Raw genomic sequence first — 22301 nt, 5'->3', positions numbered from 1 at the left:
AAATGGGAACTATGGTGACCGACAACGGGAAGAACATCTTGTCTGCTCTGTGACAAGGAAGCCTGAGACATGCACACATGTTGAATCTGGTTGTCAAGCGGTTCCTGAAGTGTTCCCCCCATCTGCAAGACATCCTAACAATGGGAAGAAAACTTTGCATGCACTTCAGCGACTTGTACACCGCAAAGCACACCTCCTTGAGCTGCAGCATCAGAACGGTATCCCCCAACATAGTCTGATTTGCGACATTACCACACATTGGAATTCCACCCTCCATAAGTTGGACCAACTATACGAACAGAGAAAAGCCATCACCGATTTCTTGATGATCCAAGTAGATAGGGGGACTCCGCAGCTCATACGTGACACCTGCCATTTGCCCAGGCCCTTTAAGGTAGCCACATTATTAGTCAGTTGGCCAGGATTGCGGTATGAACGTCATTCCACTGCTTCATCTACTACAACATGTGTTGGAAACGGTGGCTGGTCAGGACACTGGAGACATGGGGCCTACATCTCACGGCCATATGAGCCCTGTGGGGGCTGAACTGGAGGAGGGGGGAGGGGCACAGTGGAGCACAGTTTTGGTTTTGCGAAATGGGTGGCTTTTCTAGTCATCTGACAGGAGAGGAGGAGCAGGAGCAGCTAGAGGAGCTAGAGGGTTATGAGGAAGGCAAGTCAGAGGACCCAGACACACTGTGGCAGTATGCAGTGGAGATGGAGGCAGGGAGTCCCTCCAAGTCACTTGCACAAATGGCACGATGCATGCTCACTTGCTTGCATAGTGACCACCGAATTGTCACCATTCGACAGCGGGATGACTTCTGGCTCTCCACCTTATTGGTCCCTCACTACCAGCACAAAATGGGGGCAATTTTACACCCACTAAGAGGGAGGACAAACTGACCTACTACAGAGACATCCTACGTAGTCAGTTGGCCGATGCCAATCTGCGCCCTCGTCCATCCTCTCGCAGGTCTGACTTGATGAGTCCTCTGAGCTCACTTTCCACTGTCATGGCTGCTGGGGAGGGGTGGTGTGGCAGGAGTACTACCAGCTCCATCAGCAGCAGCAGCAGCCTGAGTCTACAGTCGCTGATGAGTACCTTTCTTCACCAGTATAGTGAAGCAACTCATCAGCAGCAGGTAGACCTGGAGCAGGACCTGAACCAGCACACTAACACTTTTACAAAGAGACCGTTTTCTTCTGCCTACCTGCCTCAGCTACTATTCTGATCCTGCCACCCACCTGATGCCACACATCTGATTCCAAGTTCTCCTTTTTTCACACACCTTCGCCACGGGTACTGGTATTGCAGCCCAACGCACCACTCTGTCAGAACTTTCAAGACTCCTGATGCTGCTACTGCCACCTCCAGGCTGTCTCATTCTGCCACCATATGTTCTCCTCATGCTGATGCCAGCTCCAAGCTGTCTTATACTTCCACCATGTGTTCTCCTCATGCTGCTGCCTCCTCCAGGCTGTGTCATTCAGCCACTATATGTTCTCCTCATGCTGCCACCAACTCCAGGCTGTGTCATTAAGCCACTATATGGTCTCCTCATGCTGCTGCCAACTCCAGGCTGTGTCATTCAGCCACTATATGTTCTCCTCATGCTGCCTCCTCCCCCATGCTGTGTCATTCAGCCACTATATGGTCTCCTCATACTGATGCCACCTCCAGGCTCTGTCATTATGCTGCTCTGTGACACTGATTCTAATAGCAATGCCTCTGATCTGCATGTCATACTGAATAACAATATTATTTCACTAACCCAGCACACACCCTATGCGTGTTACAGCAAAGTCAAAGTGTTCTACACTCCTATTGAGGCTCTCTGTAGGCAATTTGCCATGAATAAATTCAGCCGAATCGAATTTTTTAAAAATTCGCTCATCTCTAATCACTTTGATGTATTTAAATTGATGTATTTGATTTGTTTTTATTGCTCCTATTGTCAATAATAATAATCATATTTTTTTCTGTCTGACAGTGTTCTAATAGAGAGAATGGAATTATATTAATAAACGGCCCTGAGAAGGCTTCAAAATTAAAAGTGCAGATAAGTGAAATCTTCAATGAGATAGACCAGAGGATACCTAAAGTAACTTTAATTGATAAAGACAGTGCAACAAGTGCTACAAACAGCAAAGTGTTCATTAAAAAACCCCAAAACAGTTATTGTGTCGGGGATCAATTAATTGTACAGGTTGATGTGTATGATTATCTGGGAAAGAGGAAATCCTATGGAGGAGACTATCTCAGAGCAAGAATTTCCAACCCAGATAAGAGAGCCGGATCTTCAGGGAGAATTGAAGATCTTAATAATGGAACGTATCATATTCATTTCACCTTATTTTGGGAAGGTAAAGTTATGGTGACTGTATTTCTTATGCACCCAAGTGAAGTCGTCTCTGCTCTCTGGAAGTCAAGGAATAGCTGGTACGGCCAAGTAGATTATGTAGGAAAATTCACAAGTAAAGGTAAAGAAATGGTGACAAAGTGCGGATTTGCCCTTGATAAAAAGGAAGAACTTTGTGAATATGCTGACCACGAGAATGAAGAATACTTTTATTGTGTTAAGCCTCAGAATTTCAGCTGCGGTTCATACACGGAGTTTAAAAATTGGAAAACTATTGCTTCACAGCTGTCCACACTGGAAAACAGTCTCCTTACAAGGTATGTGTTCCGAGAAATACTTTTATATTTGTGATGGATTCTGCTAATATCCATGTGTATATAACAAAGCACACAATGGTAACCTAAAAGTCTAAAGTATTACATTGTCAATAAAAAGAATTATGGCACATTTATTGAATTATTCCCAGAAAGTGGACCATTGTGCAGGAAAAACTGTAAGGCTATGTTCACACATGGTATTGTGGTCAGTATTTTCAACCAAAAACAGAAAAGGGTGCAAATCTTTCCATTACAGTTTTTACCTCTGTGTCAGTTCCACACCTGGTTTTGGCTAAAAAATACTGACCAAAGTACTATGGGGGGATTTAGCAAGACCGGTTTCTGACATTCCTCTCTTCAAAAAATCCCCCAACGGTGCAAGGGCACACTCATTTATGTAGAGGCACACAACTTTACAAAAATCCCGGTGCATCTTAGGCTGCTCAAGCTTGGCGCTGGTGTGGATTTTAGTTTAATTATTTTTTATTTTTTTATGTGGGGAGTTCATGGCACCATGTCCCTATCACATGGTGTCAGGCTCACTTGGAAAGTGTGGCGACAAAAAGTATACAAATTTCTGTGCAACGTGGGTATTTGCGCTAAACCTTTGCATATTTTTGGCACTAACAGCAGGTTGGTGGATGATAAATCCACCAACCCCATTTGTGAACAGATCATTGCTGTGTTCTCATCACAGGGTTGCCAATTGTTTGTAAAAATTGTGGATTTTTTCAACAGTTTATTTAATAAATAACGAAGATCAAAACCAAAAATTGCATTTTTCCTGATGAAGGGCCTGTTCTGGGCTAGAAACACGTTGATATGTGCTAAAATAAAGTTTTAAGATTACCATTATCTACGCGGAAATGGCTATATATTCCCACCAAGACCAGCGCTGCAGAAAAGATCCCTTTTTCTCTTTGCTACTGATAAATATATGAATGGACAGTACAGAGATCTTTCTGATGATCTTTTTATACCAAGGTCGGTAGCCAAGACAAAGGGGGCATCCTCTACGTCTAGAGGAAAGAAGTTTTCACCATCATCACAGACAGAGATTCTTTACTGTAAGAGCAGTGAGACCTGGACCTCTCTGCCACATGATGTTGTGATGTCTGACTCGTCAAACAAGTTCAAGGGGAGTCTGGATGTTTTTCTGGAAAAACTAATTATTGTTAATAGATTTCTTGAGGTTGGACCTTGATCTATAAAATTGGAGTCTGTAAGGATTTTTTTCCCCTGGTTATGGGACAATTGGCATCAGCCTCTTTTTTTTTTTTGTTTTTTTGCCTTTCCCTAGATCAACACAGTTGGGTTATAGGTTAAACCTAACGGACTCTTGTCTTTTCTCAACCTTATGAACTATGTAACTAAATGTAATACGTTCCTGCTAAATTTGGCCCATTTTAAAATGTATGCCCACTGTCCGGCATAGGTTGCCATAGCTTTTATTTTATTAAATTTGTCTGACACATGAAGACCACACCCACTAATTGAGACCCATTTTCACAACACTTAAATGGGTCCTCTGCTGCTCAGCGTTTGGAACAAACTTTTCCAAACTCTGGAGCTGGCACAGGGAGCTCCTGACGTCATAGCCCCGTCCCAATATGATGTCACGCCCCACCCCCTCAATGCAAGTCTATGGGAGGGGCGTGACGGCTTTCACGCCCCCTCCCATAGACTTGCATTGAGGGGGCGGGGCGTGATGTCATGAGGGGGCAGTGCTATGATGTCACAAGCTCCTGGAGCCGGCTCCAGCGTTTGGAACAGTTTGTTCCAAACGCTGAGCAGCGGAATACCCCTTTAACAATTTTCTTGAATGAGGCAACCAAAATAACATGTTTCTCCAGTTTTGACACTCGCAATAAACTGATTTTTTTTCTTAATCATAATTTATACTTAAACACACAAACAAACCACCACAGGATCAAACTACAATGGGTTTGTTTGTAGTTTATATCCATGGAACTGTAGGCACAACATGGTAGAATATTTTTGATAAAGAATATTTTGAAAGTTTATGCATTGGAGCCTGACACACAGTTAGGATGTTACCCGACTGTATTGTCATATGTATTAAGTCATAAGCAGCAGTTTTGTAAGCTATTGTAATTTTTTTTTTTTTACATATATTTGCTAAAATTAATGCTCTTTTTTTTTATTTTATTTTTTTACTTAGGTCAAATGTCAGAGTAGAAATTCCAGTAAATATAACGTCAATTGAAGTAGTTCTCTGTAATGGTAAGAATCTGTTTTTTTCAAAGCTCTATTTGTGTTTAGGACCCACTCCTGGTTTTAGCCGCGGCATTATATAGATAAGTGTGAAATAAGGTATGTGTTTCTGAAACACATGCATAGTTCATAACTTAGTTAAAGGGGTACTCTGGTGGAAAACTTTTTTTATTTTATCAACTGCTGCCAGAAAGTTAAACAGATTTGTAAATTACTTCTATAAAAAAAATCTTAATCCTTCCAGTACTTATTAGCTGCTGAATACTACTGAGGAAATTCTTTTCTTTTTGGAACACAGAGCTCTCTGCTGACATCGTGACCACAGTGCTCTCTGCTGACATATCTGTCCATTTTAAGAACTGTCCAGAGTAGGAGAAAATCCCCATAGCAAACATATGCTGCTCTGGACAGTTCCTAAAATGGACAGAGATGTCAGCAGAGAGCACTGTGGTCATGATGTCAGCAGAGAGCTCTGTGTTCCAAAAAGAAAAGAATTCCCTATGTAGTATTCAGCAGCTAATAAGTACTGGAAGGATTAAGATTTTTTAATAGAAGTAATTTACAAATCTGTTTAACTTTCTGGTAGATTTAAATGAAAAGTTTTCCACCGGAGTACCCATTTAAAAAGAGTCCATCAAGCTCAACCTTTTTTTCCTATTTTGATGATCCAGAGGAAGGCAAAAAAAAATAAATAAACACCATGAGGCTGATGCCAATTGCCCCATGAAAGAGGAAAGATTCCGTCCCGACTCCAATATGGCATCAGAATAAATCCCGGGATCAATGTTCTATTCCCATAAACCTAGTATCGATAACTTGTAATAGTATAGTTTTTATGAAAAGCATCCAGGCTTCTCTTGAATGTGTTAAATCTGTCAGTCATCACAAGATGACAAGAGAGTTCCATAGTCTCACTGCTCTTACAGTAAAGAATCTCTGTCTGTGATGATGGTGAAACCTTCTTTCCTCTAGACGTAGAGGATGACCCCTTGTCATGGTTACCGGCCTAGGTATAAAAAGATCACTAGAAAAATCTCTGTATTGTTCATTTATATATTTGTACATTGTGATTAGGGCTGCACAACTTGGGGAAAATGTGCTATTGTGACAATGGAGGTAAATATTGCGCATTTCTATATGTGGTTGCAATAAAATAAACAAATGGGGAAATTCCCCAATTTCATGTCCAATACCTTCATTTCATATGGAACATTCCCCCCATCTAATGAATATATAATGGAGGGGATTGGATATGAAAGGAGGAGAAATTACCTTAATGCCTTCTCTGCATTTCATGCGCCTTATATATTCTGCACACTCTCCGATGCTGTTGCATTGCTCCCTCCCACGCCGCTGCACTGCATCAAGTGCTGGGAGGAAGTGACTTCCCTTAAAGGGGTACTCCGGTGGAAATTTTTTTTTTTTTTATCAACTGGTGTCAGAAAGTAAAACAGATTTGTAAATTACTTCTATTTAAAAATCTTAATCCTTCCAGTACTTCTGCAGCTGTATGCTCTACAGAAAGTTGTGTAGTTCTTTCCAGTCTGACCACAGTGCTCTCTGCTGACACCTCTGTTCAGGAACTGTTCAGAGCAGGAGAGATTTGCTATGGGGATTTGCTCCTACTCCAGACAGTTCCTGATATGGACAGAGGTGTCAGCAGAGAGCACTGTGGTCAGGCAGAAAAGAAATTCTAAAAGAGAACAATTTCCTGTGGAACATGCAGCTGCTGATGAGTACTGGAAGGATTAAGATTTTTAAATAGAAGTAATTTACAAATCTGTTTTACTTTCTGGCACCAGTTGAATCCTTGTTTAATTCCTTAAAGGAGTACTCCGGCGCACACTTTTTTCCTTTTATCCCGTCCGGGCTGCAAAATAAAAGAAAACAAACTTTCTCTTACCTGCCAATGAGCCCCCGGAGCTCCGTTACACTCCGGTACAGGTGTTCGGTCCCCGGGCTGTATTCTTCTTACTTCCTGTTAGCCCGGCACGTCACACGGAGCTTCAGCCTATCACCGGCCGAGGCGGGACATCGCTGCGGCCGGTGATAGGCTGAAGCTCCGTGTGATGTGCCGGGCTAACAGGAAGTAAGACGAATACAGCCCGGGGACCGAACACCTGTACCGGAGTGTAACGGAGCTCCGGGGGCTCATTGGCAGGTAAGAGAAAGTGTGTTTTCTTTTACTTTGCAGCCCGGACGGGATAAAAGGAAAAAAGTGCGCGCCGGAGTACTCCTTTAACCCCTTAAGGACGCAGGACGTAAATGTACGTCCTGGTGAGGTGGTACTTAACGCACCAGGACGTACATTTACGTCCTAAGCATAACCGCGGGCATCGGAGCGATGCCCGTGTCATGCGCGGCTGATCCCGGCTGCTGATCGCAGCCAGGGACCCGCCGGCAATGGCCGACGCCCGCGATCTCGCGGGCGTCCGCCATTAACCCCTCAGGTGCCGGGATCAATACAGATCCCGGCATCTGCGGCAGTTCGCGATTAAAATGAACGATCGGATCGCCCGCAGCGCTGCTGCGGGGATCCGATCATTCATAACGCCGCACGGAGGTCCCCTCACCTTCCTCCGTGCGGCTCCCGGCGTCTCCTGCTCTGGTCTGTGATCGAGCAGACCAGAGCAGGAGATGACCGATAATACTGATCTGTTCTATGTCCTATACATAGAACAGATCAGTATTAGCAATCATGGTATTGCTATGAATAGTCCCCTATGGGGACTATTCAAGTGTAAAAAAAAATGTAAAAAAATGTAAAAGTAAAAGTAAAAAAAAAGTGAAAAATCCCCTCCCCCAATAAAAAAGTAAAACGTCCGTTTTTTCCTATTTTACCCCCAAAAAGCGTAAAAAACATTTTTTATAGACATATTTGGTATCGCCGCGTGCGTAAATGTCCGAACTATTAAAATAAAATGTTAATGATCCCGTACGGTGAACGGCGTGAACGAAAAAAAATTTAAAAAGTCCAAAATTCCTACTTTTTTAATACATTTTATTAAAAAAAAATTTACAAAAAATGTATTAAAAGTTTTTTATATACAAATGTGGTATCAAAAAAAAGTACAGATCATGGCGCAAAAAATGAGCCCCCATACCGCCGCTTATACGGAAAAATAAAAAAGTTATAGGTCATCAAAATAAAGGGATTATAAACGTACTAATTTGGTTAAAAAGTTTGTGATTTTTTTAAGCGCAACAATAATATAAAAGTATATAATAATGGGTATCATTTTAATCGTATTGACCCTCAGAATAAAGAACACACGTCATTTTTACCAGAAATTGTACGGCGTGAAAACAAAACCTTCCAAAATTAGCAAAATTGCGTTTTTCGTTTTAATTTCCCCACAAAAATAGTGTTTTTTGGTTGCGCCATACATTTTATGATATAATGAGTGATGTCATTACAAAGGACAACTGGTCGCGCAAAAAACAAGCCCTCATACTAGTCTGTGGATGAAAATATAAAAGAGTTATGATTTTTAGAAGGCGAGGAGGAAAAAATGAAAACGTAAAAATTAAATTGTCTGAGTCCTTAAGGCCAAAATGGGCTGAGTCCTTAAGGGGTTAAGAGATGTAGTTTTTAACAGTGTTTTTTCTTATGGTATGGCAGCCCATGGTCTCTGCAAACCTCAGGATAGGCCATCATTTGCTGATTGGCAGGGTGCCGACACCCCAATCAATCAGCTGTTTGGCACCCACACTATACATCACTACACAGTGAACAGGCAACTGCTTCCATTCGCTGTATAGTGCAGGCGCCGTACAGATGATTGGTGGGGGTGTCAGCACCTCAGTGATCAGTGATTGATGGCCTATCCTGAGAAAACCCCTTTTATTTGACACATTTTACCCTTTTTTAATGTATGCACCACTAAGCAAATGCCTTTGCCTCTGTAATGCACGTCTTTAATTCTAAAGGGAAAATATTAATTGTTTCTTCTATTTACATAGGTTTAAGTTCAGAGAAGAAAGAACACTGCAAAACTGGAATGGGCTTAGAATATCCCAGTGGACATGTCATGGAGGAAATATGGTACCCGAAAGGATGCACAATGAAAACCTATCACAGTATGGAGGAACTGAATGCATGTTTGAAAGAAAAGTTTCTTTACATGTTTGGAGATTCGACAATGCACCAGTGGATGTCATATTTGGAAGGCAAGTTAAAAAGTGAGTATCGAAAACTACATTGCAACATAGAAAACATATAAGACTATATAAGGTTCTGTTCACAGCTGCACTGTGGCTACATAAGGATCCAGAGCTGTGCCCCCACACAATCCTTTATCTGAGCTCTACAGTAGTAGATACTTGGCTTCAAATTAACCCGGCTCACGGCGCTGATCGACCAGACAGGTAGATGAAATTAAAAGAGGATTTATTAACCAGAATGCAACGCGTTTCGCTGCGCATGCGCAGCTTCCTCAGGCATCTGAGCTCTACAGGCAGTTATTTCCATCTTATGTATAGGACATGAAAAAAGTAGGCCACAAACGCGACACCTTGTGTATTATCCCACAAACAAGTTGGCCACAGAAAGGGTCTCTATAGATTAGCCGCTGACCTGGAGCACAATTTTAAGGCTATATCAGTTTACCATATTTTTTTTTATTGAATTTTCAAAATTAAGTATATTTACATTGGCAATGTCAATTTTAAATTTACATATTAAGCAAGAGTAGTATACAGTTATATAAGAAAGCATCTGGCCACTGCAGTCTTAGTTGTTGTGTTGGATGTTGACCATTGCAGCCATAAGAGAAAAAATTTGAAAAATTACAAAGGAACAAAGTAGAATAAAACTTAAAGATCAACTTAGTCGGGGTGTGGCATGATGGGAGGAGGGTAAGCAAGCCCCTCCTCTTCCCCTCCGGAGGCCCCAGGTGATCCTGTACCTGTCTGTTACCTGGCCTGCTCCCCAGCCCTAGGAACGCTGATGCTGCCAAAGATACAGTCGGGGCGCTGACTCCTCATGTGCTCCGGGCGATACAGTACGGGAGTTCGGCATGCAACCCATGTGAGCAACGCTCCTGTGAAGCTACGCATCGCAACCCAGAGACAGACACCGGTGAACATCGCTCTGGGCCCATTAGTAACAGTCACCCACCCAATGTACCATTAATAACCACCCTCTGTTTCCTATCAATTAAGTGAAGGAGCTAAAAAAAAATTCCAAATGCATTATAACTGGCTCTGGCATTCTTGCTAGCTTTCAGTAATCTGTATGAACACTGAGATTCAGTTTTTTTTTTTATTAATTGATTTTTTTTTTTTCCCGTATTCGAAGAGCTATATTAAACACTAGCTGAGAACCCGGCGTTGCCCGATTTTTCCTTCCCAATCCTTGTTGGGGAGGAAAATCAACAAAGGAGGAAGCTTTTGACTTCATATCCTGTCCTCATATTTTGTTGTCATATCCGGTCCCCCTATCCCGTCCCCATATCTAGACCTCATATCCCGACCTCATAAGCTGTCTTCATATCCCGACCTCCTATCCCGACCTTATATCCCGATCTCATATGCCGACCTCATATACCGTCCTCATGTCCCATCCTCATGTCCCATCCTCATGTCCCGTCCTCATATGCTGACCTCATATCCCATCCTCATATCCCGACCTCATATCCCGACCTCATATCCCATCCTCATACACCATCTTTATGTCCCATGCTCATATCCTGTCCTCATATCCTAACTTCATATCCTGTCCTAATATCCCGTCCTTATGTCCCATCCTCATATCCTGTCCTCAGGTGGGACTGATTTGTGATGAAGATATTGTAAGCTGAAAATAGAAGGTAACGTGGCGTTCTGGGACTGAGCAAGATTTGCAAGCCAGACCGATGCACAAAAAGGATAGAGAATAAAAGGGGGGCTTAAACAGTGGGAGTGTCTTTGTGAGATGGGGTGTGGCTTGCAAGCCGGACAGACACATTCACCAGGAAATGCAGAGTGGAGCTTGTGGAGTAAGGTACTGGAAGTCCCATATACTTGCATGGGACTTGAAACAAAAACCCATCTTTTATATAAGGGTGTAGGTAAGGGTTAATTTAATTATTATATATTTTTATTTGACATATAAGTAATATGTGTACCAGGTATTATTGAAATATCTCCAGCCGTACGGAAGTTATGCAGGAACATACATTTCCAATAGATTTGCATGGGACCTTAAACCAAAACCCCGACCCTCACAAATGGAGGTAGTTGGGTAGTTAAGGGTTAAATTAACTATCCTATATTTTTGGTGGACATATAAGTAACATGTGTGCCAAGTTACATGTTAATATCTTTAGCCGTTTGGACGTGATGCTGGAACATACACACACACACACCCATAAATACACACACATACATACACACACACACACACACACACAAATACACACACATACACACACACACACATATACATGCACACACATGTTCAGTTTTATATACACTGCTCAAAAAAATAAAGGGAACACTAAGATAACACATCCTAGATCTGAATGAATGAACTAATCGTATGAAATTCTTTCGTCTTTACATAGTTGAATGTGCTGACAACAAAATCACTCAAAAATTATCAATGGAAATCAAATTTATCAACCCATGGAGGTCTGGATATGGAGTCACACTCAAAATCACAGTGGAAAACCACACTACAGGCTGATCCAACTTTGATGTAATGTTCTTAACCTCTTAAGGACGCAGGGCGTACCTGCTCGCCCTACACCCTTTATTTAAAACGGGGTCACGCCGTGACCCTGCATCACACCGGGTCGGCCCCGGCTGCTAATGATAGCCGGGACCCTGGGCTAATAGCGCGCGGCACAGATCGTTGTGCCGCACGCTATCAACCTCTCAGAGTCCAAAACGAATGTAAACGCTTCCCGGCAGCTCAGTTGGGCTGATCGGGACTATCGCGATAAATTCGCAATGTCCCAATCAGCTAGGACACGAGCGGAGGCTCCCCTTACCTTGCTCCGTCGCGTCCGATCAGCGTTTGATTGCTCCAAGCCTGAGCTACAGGCTTGAGCAATTGAGCCCCTAGAACTCTGATCCATGCAAAGCTATGGCTTTGCAGGGATCAGGGTAAAAGATCAATGTGTGCAGTGTTATAGCCCCCTACGGGAGCTATAGCACTGCAAAAAAAAGTGAAAAAAAAAAAAGTTAATAAAGGTCATTTAACCCCTTCCCTAATAAAAGTTTGAATCACCCCTCTTTTCCCATAAAAAAAACTGTGTAAATAAAAATAAACATATGTCAATGGCGTACGCGCAAAATAATTCCAAAGTCCAAAATAGCGTATTTTTGGTCACTTTTTATATCATGAAAAAACTTAATAAAAAGCGATCAATAAGTCCTATGAATACAAAAATGGTACCAGTAAAAACTTCAGATTACGGGGAAAAAAATGAGCCCTCATACCGGCCTGTACGCGGAAAAATAAAAAAGTTATAAGGGTCAGAAGATGAGAATTTTTAACGCATACATTTTCCTGCATGTAGTTATGATTTTTTTCAGAAGTACGACAAAATCAAACCTATATAAGTAGGGGATCATTTTAACCGTATGGACCTACAGAATAATGATAAGGTGTAATTTTTACCGAAAAATGCACTCCGTAGAAACAGAAGCCCCCAAAAGTTACAAAATGACATTTTTTCTTCAATTTTGTCGTACAATTAATTTTTTTTCCGTTTCGCCGTGGATTTTTTGGTTAAATGACTAATGTCACTGCAAAGTAGAATTGGTGGCGCAAAAAAATAAGCCATTAAATGGAATTGTATGTACAAAATTGAAAGCGTTATGATTTTTTGAAGGGGGATGAGGAAAAAAAGTTGTCCGGTTGCTCATAGCAACCAATCAGATTGCTTCTTTCATTTTGCAGAGGCCTTGTTAAAAATGAAAGAAGTGATGGTTGCTATGGGCAACTCAGCAACTTTTCCTCTGGACCGGTATTGATAAATCTCCCCCTTTTTCAGTTCATCCGAAAGCCAACAATGAAACCAGCTGAATGCATCCTGTTTCCTTAGGCTATGTTCACACGTCGGAATGTATTCAATGTGTTTCTGCTGCGCTGTGCACACTACGGAATTTCCACACCAGATTTGATTCCGGTGTCAATTATTTCTGCGGGCTCTGCGCAGAATGCATTGCCATCTATTAGATGGGGTATTACTATGCTGTCTTAGCGCTGGCATGTTATGCTCTGTAGAATATCCACACAGAGATTTTACATGCGGACATTCTGACGTGTGCACATAGCCTTAGAGGAGAACACCGGTACTTAAAGGGGTACTCCCACCCTAGACATCTTATCCCCTATCCAAAGGATAGGGGATAAGGTGTCTGATCGCGGGGGTCCCGCCCGCTGGGGACCCCCGCATTATTGCATGCGGCACCCACCTCTATTTTCACCGGAACCGCTGGAGGGTCTGAGTCCTGACGTCACGGACTTCCGTTCCCGGAGTCGAGACTCAGACCCTCCAGCGGTTCCGATGAGAACACAGGTGGGTGCCGCATGCAATAATGTGGGGGTCCCCAGTGGCGGGACCCCCGCGATCAGACATCTTATCCCCTATCCTTTGGATAGGGGGTAAGATGTCTAGGGTGGGAGTACCCCTTTAAAATCTTATCCCCTGCATGGAGCAGTGGTTTTTGACCCTCCATGAATTGTCTGTGGGAGAGCCGGAGATACATTAGCCCGGTTCAGTGACGCCGTGTAAAAGCAACAACCAAAAAAGTGCAAGAATTGCTAATTTGGGTCCAAAACATGAAATAAAAAGACCGAAAGGTAGCATAAATGGTACCAATAAAATGATAAATTTTGGAGTTTTTCACAAAAAATGCTGCGTGTATAAACAAAAGATTTACCACAAGATATATATATATCATATAAAGTACACTGGGGGAGATTTATCAAAACCAGTGCAGAGGAAAAGTTGCCCAGTTGCCCATAGCAACCAATCAGATCGCTTCTTTCATTTTTCAGAGGCCTTGTTAAAAATGAAAGAAGCGATCTGATTGGTTGCTATGGACAACTAGACAACTTTTCCTCTGAACAGGTTTTGATAAATCTCCCCCAATATGTCACAAAAATTCAATCTCACAATTGCGTTGCTCAGTGAAAGCATTTCAAAGTTATTACAACTTAAAGAGACACATGCCAGATTTGAAAAATGTGGCTTGGTCATTTAGGTAAAAACAGGCTGTGTCCTTAAGGGGTTAAAGGACAAGTATCATGAAAAAAAAAACGTATCCTCTATTCGCTGGGGGCTCCCATGATTTCCTGTTTAGAGCCCCAGCTCTCCTTCACTACGGCCCATCGAGACCCCCGCCTGAAGCGGGGGCCGCCACGTTCTATGGGAGAGCCTTTGGATAGGGGATATGTTTTTTTTTTTTTTTATGATACTTGTCCTTTAACTAATAAGAGGCATGTACAGATTCAGGAAGGCATGTCTGTCATGATCAAACTTGTAATATCACTTTGGGTGTGGTGTTTCAACAATCTTGATAATGGCAGCCCACACCAGACATGTCTCCCTATTTAAATATGATTTTTACCAACACATAAGTGTACTTGAGGGAAGCTGCTGGATACTTGTGGCCGGGCATTTGAATTAGACATATAGGGGGAGATTTATCAAAACCTGTCTAGAGGAAAATTTGCTGAGTTGCCCATAGCAACCAATCAGATCGCTTCTTTCAGTTTTCAGAGGCCTTTTCAAAAATGAAAGAAGCGATCTGATTGGTTGCTATGGGCAAGTCAGCAACTTTTCCTCTCAACAGGTTTTGATTAATCTCCCCCATGATGACTCCTAAACTAACTTCACCAAACAGCCATGATTAGAGCGTTACCACACCCGAAACATGTCAAAGTCTTTGAACTCTTTTATGCAGACATTTTTGGAAAAATTCTATAAAAATTCTAGATTTTAATTCTAAAACCTTTTTCTTGCTTTTATTTATTTATTTATTTTACTTGTATTGTTTTCCATTCTCAACAGCCCCATAATCCAAAAGGGCTTTAGCTGTTATACAGGTTTCTAAAGAAGCCGTGATGGATAATAGTGACTCCATGAGGTGGTACTACGATCTGGGATACACCAGCTTAAAGCACTGGAGTTTCTCATCTGTACTTTGTACATAAATATTTTATACTGTAACCACGCTGTGCAAGTGTATGGCAACTTTTGCTTTATCATACGAGATCTGATGAGCCAGCGCTTCTAAATGTATGGTACATTGGTTTAGGGAATCCTTAGGTCACTACTTTTAGCAATACCATTGCATGGTAGACAGGAAGACAAATATTAGAGTGAGACAGGCCGAATCGGAGCAGGTAGAGTTCTATCATAATGATAATTGTTCAGGAGGTTAGGGCAGGCAGCAGGAAGACATCTTTAGGGTGCGTTCCCACAGGGCGTATACGCAGCGTATTTCACGCTGCGCAAAATTTACGGCAGCAGCGGGAAATACGCTGCGTATTCCTTGCTCACTATACACACAGGGCTTTCTGGCGGCAGCCCTATGTGTGTAGTGAGTTTAGGAGCCGGGGCCGTGTGCCGACGTGTCTGTGACGTGCGGCTCCGCCTCCAAAACTCACCGCCGGAAAGCCCTGTGTGTACAGTGAGCAAGGAACACGCAGCGTATTTCCCTCTGCTGCCGTAAATTTTGCGCAGCGTGAAATATCACGCTGCGTATACGCCCTGTGGGAACGCACCCTTAGAGAAACTAGACACCCTACTGATCAGGCAAGGATGATGGAGGTCCTAGCGATCAGACCCCCATGATCAGATAGTTAAAGGGGTACTCTGCTGCTCAGCGTTTGGAACAAACTGTTCCGAGCGCTGAACCCGGCGCCGGGAGCTCGTGATGTCATAGCCCCGCCCCATCATAACGTCACGTCCCGCCTCCTCAATGCAAGTCAATGGGAGGGGGCGTGACGGCTGTCACGCCCCCTCCCATAGACTTGCATTGAGCGGGCGGGGGTGTGACGTTATAAGAGGGCGGGGCTATGACAACACGAGCTCTCTGCGCCGGCTCCAGCGTTCGGAACAGTTTGTTCCAAACACTGAGCGGCGGAGTACCTCTTTAACCCCTATCCTGAGCCTTATTACTGAAATTATATACTTGATTTAAGATTATTTTCCGAATTATTTTCCGAAGTTCTGTCCAACCACGTGGCAATATAACAATGTCATATACCAAATGATATACTGTAACTGGATTATGATGACGTTTTTACTTTAATATTTCTTTTCATTACTTCTCCAGCATTGAAATTACTTAATGTCTATGAAACCGGGTGGGCACAAAAGCATTTAGGTATCGATGTTGCAAGGAATATCATTGTTCAGTGGAAAAGACACGGAAGACCGTTTGTAAATTTGGACTTTGCGTCTGTCCGAGAAGAACGTTCTATTTCACGCGAAATTGACATTATTGGAGGCGGCCCATATACTGTGATCGCATTCAACATTGGAGTACATTTTAGACTATTTCCCGTCCATCACTATATCAGAAGACTCCTCAACATCCGTCGTGCTATAGAACGTCTCCTCATCAGAAGTCCACAAACCAAAGTAATTATTAAGACCGAGAATACAAGTGAGATGGTAAATGAGTTTGAAGGAATGAGTGATTTCCATGCATATGTCCACTACTTCATAATGGAAATAATCTTCAAGGATCTCAATGTTGGCTTTGTTAATGGTTGGGACATGACCACAGCATTTAATGCAAATCAACTACATCCACCAGAACCTTATATAAGAAATGAGGTAAACATGCTGATGACCTATATATGTACCTGAGATTTACTATTGTTCCTTATAAGTTTACAAAAAGTGGTTTCAATACTTGGCTCTATTAAGCGGCCTTAAAGGGGTGCTCCCACCCTAGACATCTTATCCCCATCTTATAAGATGATCTGATCTCCCGGTCCCCCGCAGTATTGCATGCGGTACCCACCTGTTTTTTGTGCGGGAGCGTCCCCTCCCATAGACTTGCATTGAGGGGACGGACGTGACGTCATACGGGGGCGGAGTCCTGACATCACAGACTTCTGTTCCCGTGGTCGCGACTCAGACCCTCCAGCGCTTCCGCACAAAAAAAACAGGTGGGTGAAGCATGCAATACTGCGTGGTCCCCAATGGCGGGACCCCTGAGATCAGACATCTTATCCCCTATCCTTTGGATAGGGGATAAGATGTCTAGGGTGGGAGTACCCCTTTGAAGGGTACTCCACTGGCGAGCGTTCGGAAGTGAATGCTCTGAACACTGTTTTCGTGCTGCGGGGGTCGGCCACACCACTTGTGACGTTCTGGCCATGCCCCCTCAATGCAAGTCAATGGGAGGGGGCGTGACTGACGTAACGCCCCCTCCCATTGACTTGCATTGAGGGGGCGTGACCATGACATCATAAGGGGTGTGCCCCCCCCCCGCAGCACAAAAACAGCGTTTGGAACATTCACTTCCGAATGCTCGCCAGTGGAGTACCCCTTTATAGTTTACCAGCATTATACACTGAAAAATACAAGTTATTGGCCTTACACAGAAAACCACCAGGTGTAGAATCCACAACCAAACCCAATGATGAGTCCTCTCAACTTTTATATTTTTTTATTTTCCAAACACTACCCGTCACTTTGGGACCATTTACCACTCAGTTTATCATGTAGCAAATTTGGTTAGTTAAACATACACTGTTGATCAATGAAGTCCGAAGTCCGAAAAAGCTAAAGAGATTAGGATGATTAAAGGGGTTATCCAGGAAAATACTTTTATTTTATATACATCAACTGGCTCCAGAAAGTTAAACAGATTTGTAAATTACTTCTATTGAAAAATCTTAATCCTTTCAGTACTTGAGCTGCTGAAGTTGAGTTGTTCTTTTCTGTCTAAGTGCTCTCTGATGACACCTGTCTCGGGAACTGTCCGGAGTAGAAGCAAATCCCCATAGCAAACTTCTTCTACTCTGTGCAGTTCCCGAGACGAGCAGAGATGTCAGCAGAGAGCACTGTTGCCAGACAGAAAAGAACAACTCAACTTCAGCAGGTGATAATTATTGGAAGGATTAAGTTTTTTTTTAATAGAAGTAAATTACAAATCTGTTTAACTTTCTGGAGCCAGTTGATATAAAAAAAAAAAAAATGTTAAAAAGTTTTTTTTCCTGGAATGCCACTTTAAATATATTAGAGCTGGTATTGACTGTCATGATGAATTATATTTAATAGAGGATGCTTTCTGTTAACATGAAACCCTAAAGTACTGACCTGGTTATCCAGCACAGTTTTGTATGACAAGAGTCTATACACAGGTTCTGATGTCCACATGGTCCTAGTAGCAACTGATTCAGTCGGCGCCGGCACCCACTGAATTATCCACCTGGAGATTCCTCATTATGAACCCTACCTATGCAAATACCTCACTGCATGTACTTTTTGGGTTATCCTGTGCGTACAGGTTCTTAGGAGGGTCATCGCAATCTCTATCCTGGTCAACAACACCTGCAGGAAGACAACAGTGGATTTCTAAATCAATGCAAATATAGTATAATTTTGAGGTTGTAGTGGGCTCCTTCAATGTAATTTAATTGTACAATATTTATACTAATAAACATTTTTAAAAAATCCGTAAAGACTAGTGTCTTCTGGGGCAACACTTTTTTTTGACAATTTAGAGGAAATATTTTGGGGGATATTTATCAAAGGATTTAGACATTTTTTTCCTGTCTAAATTTGTCGCACAGAAAGTCTCAGTCTAAATATGTGTGACTTTTCTGCGACTTTTGCTCTAGAGGATTTTTAGAACATGATGCATTCTAGTCTATTTTAGACGGAAAAATGCATTGGAAAATGCATTGGTGCTAAATTTATCAAAAGCGAAAGTCGCATTGGCTGAAAGTACGCTGACATGGCAGACCATGCTGGAGCAGGTTTAAATACAGTCTAAAGCATAGATCCCGAAGTCCGTGCGCAGAATTTATCAAGAGCCATGCGCCTTTTGATAAATTAGGCGCACACTAGACCGGCCTAACCCTCTGTAGTTTGGTCTATATTGATGCGGGACATAGACAACTTTGATAAATATCCCCCTATGTCCCGCATCAATATAGACCAAACTACAGAGGGTTAGGCCGGTCTAGTGTGCGTCTAATTTATCAAAAGTTGCGCGGCTCTTGATAAATTCTGCACATGAACATCAGGATCTATGCTTTATACTGTATTTAAACCTGCTCCAGCATGGTCTGACATTTCGGCGTACTTTCAGCCGATGCGACTTGTCGCAGAAAAGTCGCTTTTGATAAATTCAGCACCAATGCATTTTTCCGTCTAAAATAGACTAGAATGCATCATGTTCTAAAAATCCTCTAGTTGCACATATTTAGACTGCGACTTTCTGTGCGACAAATTTAGACAGGAAAAACCAGTCTAAATCCTTTGATAAATCTCCCCCTTGGAATAGTAAATCTGGTGGTTCTTGGGCTGTAGTAGTGTGTGCGTGATTTTATGTTCCTAGCTTTTTTTTTCTCACAATTTTCAAGGCTTTATTTTTAATATTTTTATTAAGAAATATAAAATTACACCCAAGAATTTATTTCAAAGACATAAGAATATGTGAACTGGCTAATTTCTGGAAGGAAAGAACATTTGTGCTACAGTGCCACTTACTAAACATAACTTGCCTTACAGTCAATGAGACTTAAAGCGTTCCTGTCAGATCCCACAAAAAAAACAAAAACTGTTATATATTACTTTTAAACCTTTCCCCTCTAATTTAAAATGATGTCCTCTTGTGGTAGTTTTTCTTCTTTTAAATCTCCTCTGCTCCTTTACCATGTTGATTCCCTTTATGTATTTATCATAAATATCCCCTCTGTCCCTTCCTTCTTCTATACATGTTAAGGTCTTTTAACCTTACCTGGTAAGTTTTATCCTGCAATTACTGTACTAGTTTAGTAGCTCTTCTCTGAACTATCTCTAAAACAGGTTTATTGGATAAAAATGCGACGCGTTTCACCTGATGAAATCGAGCAAGCATGGTGAAACGCGTTGCATTTTTATCCAATAAACCTGTATTATCTTACCTGACATGTCCATCCTGGTCAGCGCCGCTGAACCCCTATCCACCAGGTGAAGTCGCTGCTTACCCTTCTCTTGCCTGCACTGTGTTGACTCCTCCCCCTCCCTCACTCTGCTGACTCACTGCTTTTGGAGGAGCCTGGCAGCCCTGCTCTGTAATCCTTTCCTCTCTGGTTTTTTGCTGTACACACACACACAAACAATGATTATTGGAGATTGCCTGTACTCTGCGACCAAAGACAATATGGTGAGTGTATAACTTACATCTTCCTGTGTCATTCATGTGTCTGTCATCCTTAGGCAGTCCTGTAATGCTGGGACTTGTAGTTTTGGAATAGTTGGAGGTACAGTGTTTGGATAACTCTTTTTTGCAGCAGTGTTGCCTTCAGCTGTGTGCCTACAGATTTTACAAAACTACAACCCCCTGCATTTCCAGACATCCTGACTGTCCAGGCACGCTTGGAGTTTTATTTTTGCAACAGCTGTAGGCACATGTTTAGTATACCTGTGTTGCTGCAAGCTGTGTTCCTCCTGCAGCCTTGTCAATCAGCCATCTCGTGTCCATAACCCTTGGACATCCTCATGCTGCTGTGAGAGTCATCAGTGTCCCAGGAGCTATGGGGACCCCCAGTGGTGGGATTTTCAAAGGCAGTTTTCTTTAATAAAATGTGAACATTTTATATAGAAGTATATTAGAAAAACTATTGTTTTGCCAAGATGTACAATGTATAAAAAGTTTTTATATCTGACAGTGTCCATTTAGAACATGATCAAAGACTATATGCGAGACACAATCTTCTTCAAAGAGGGGGGGGGGTTCCCATGTGTGCACGGCTCTTTTTGGGGTTCTTGTCCATTGTCAGTAATGAGCAGGGTGCTAGCTAGCGAAAGGCTTTCAACGTGAGACTAATGGAGTAGTTTGTCTCCTGGTGTATGGAGTCTAACCAGCCATGCATTGCTTCATGGGAAAATATGCAAAGTTGCTCATTTCCAGAAGCAAAGAACTTGCTCAACAGTGCCACCTACTGGAGTTAGCATACCCTACAATTAATGTCCGACACTTAGAGATATTTTCTAATGAATCTTTAACTTTTCAGCTGTAGTAAAGATTGATTGCCATGAAGGTACAAAGATGGTTCCTATTTTTTTAAACTTTGCCTCCATGCCAGGTAGGCACACTTCTTGTATGTTTAGGTATAAAAAAAAACCTGGGCTATTGGCAACACAACTTCAGTATAAGACAGTTTGTTTTTGTAGGTATCCATGCAATTTCTTTTTAGTGGTAACAAAATAAAGGAGGTTTTGTTTCTCTAAAAATGAATTTACAAAGATGCCATTATCACATATATGTATATATACTCTAAATGGGATTGCATAGGAAGCGCAACTCATTTCACCTTAAAGGGGTACTCCGCTGCACAGCGCTTGGAACAAACTGAGACATCATAGCCCCACCCCCCTCATGACGTCACGTTCCATCCCTCAATGCAAGTCTATGGTAGGGGGCGTGAAGGCTGTCACGCCCCCTCCCATAGACTTGCATTGAGGGGGCAGGGCCATAACATCACAAGCTCCTGGCGCCAGCGTTCGGAACAGTTTGTTCCAAACACTGAGCAGCAGAGTACCCCTTAAGAGTAATTTTTGGAGTTACGGAATATGAAAATGCTTGGTATTGTTTTAAGAAGTGACCCCAAAGTTATAATTTAATGTTAAGAATCTAGAGGGTGCAACCACAGAAAATCACACCAGTCACAAAGGTCCCCTATACTTGTGCTTGGTGGTTTACCCATCACTGTGTAAACTGGTGACAACTTCTGCATTAAAGGGGATCGTCCACTCAGGACCAACACTTTTTCCTTATACCTCTATATGCCCCATGTAGTACTACAATTGTTAGGGGCTAAGATGTCTAGGGACAGAGTACCCCTTTAAGCTCGCAGCATGCACCCGATACTGCCAGAGGTAAGTCCAGGACACAAGTGACTGACAGACATGTCTCCATCATTGTGCATAGGAGAAAAATCTGTAGGGGTGAGGGAAAATGAGCTAAGAAAATGCACCATCTCAGGCAGTGTCAGACATGCGCTGTGGGCTTTTAAACTAGGGATCGACTGATCGGTTTGGCAGATAATCACGATTTTGGCCATTATTGGTATTGGCAATTACCTTGCCGATAATTCCCCGACCCACCCCATTGCCTCCCCCATCCCCGGTTTTATAATTACCTGTTCCCGGGATCAATGCTACTTCTGGCTCCTGCTGCGTCCTGCGTTACGCTGTGCACAGTGACGTGACCGTGC

General features: G+C 42.4%; 1 protein-coding gene across 1 annotated transcript in view; it reads left to right on the top strand.

Annotated features, from left to right (window-relative positions):
- LOC130294325 (uncharacterized) overlaps nucleotides 1-18513 on the top strand; it is a 309439-nt gene extending 290926 nt beyond the window's left edge. Inside the window, exons 14-18 of the mRNA XM_056543944.1 lie at nucleotides 1995-2680; nucleotides 4863-4924; nucleotides 8879-9097; nucleotides 16193-16698; nucleotides 18237-18513. Of these exons, the coding sequence (XP_056399919.1) occupies nucleotides 1995-2680; nucleotides 4863-4924; nucleotides 8879-9097; nucleotides 16193-16698; nucleotides 18237-18260 (1497 nt within the window). The 3' untranslated portion in view covers nucleotides 18261-18513. The remainder of the gene's footprint in view (nucleotides 1-1994; nucleotides 2681-4862; nucleotides 4925-8878; nucleotides 9098-16192; nucleotides 16699-18236) is intronic.
- The last annotated feature ends 3788 nt before the right edge of the window (nucleotides 18514-22301 follow it).

The sequence above is a fragment of the Hyla sarda genome, chromosome 10 (assembly GCF_029499605.1).
Source record: "Hyla sarda isolate aHylSar1 chromosome 10, aHylSar1.hap1, whole genome shotgun sequence".
NCBI lineage: Eukaryota > Metazoa > Chordata > Amphibia > Anura > Hylidae > Hyla > Hyla sarda.
This window is presented reverse-complemented; position numbering and strand designations above follow the sequence as displayed.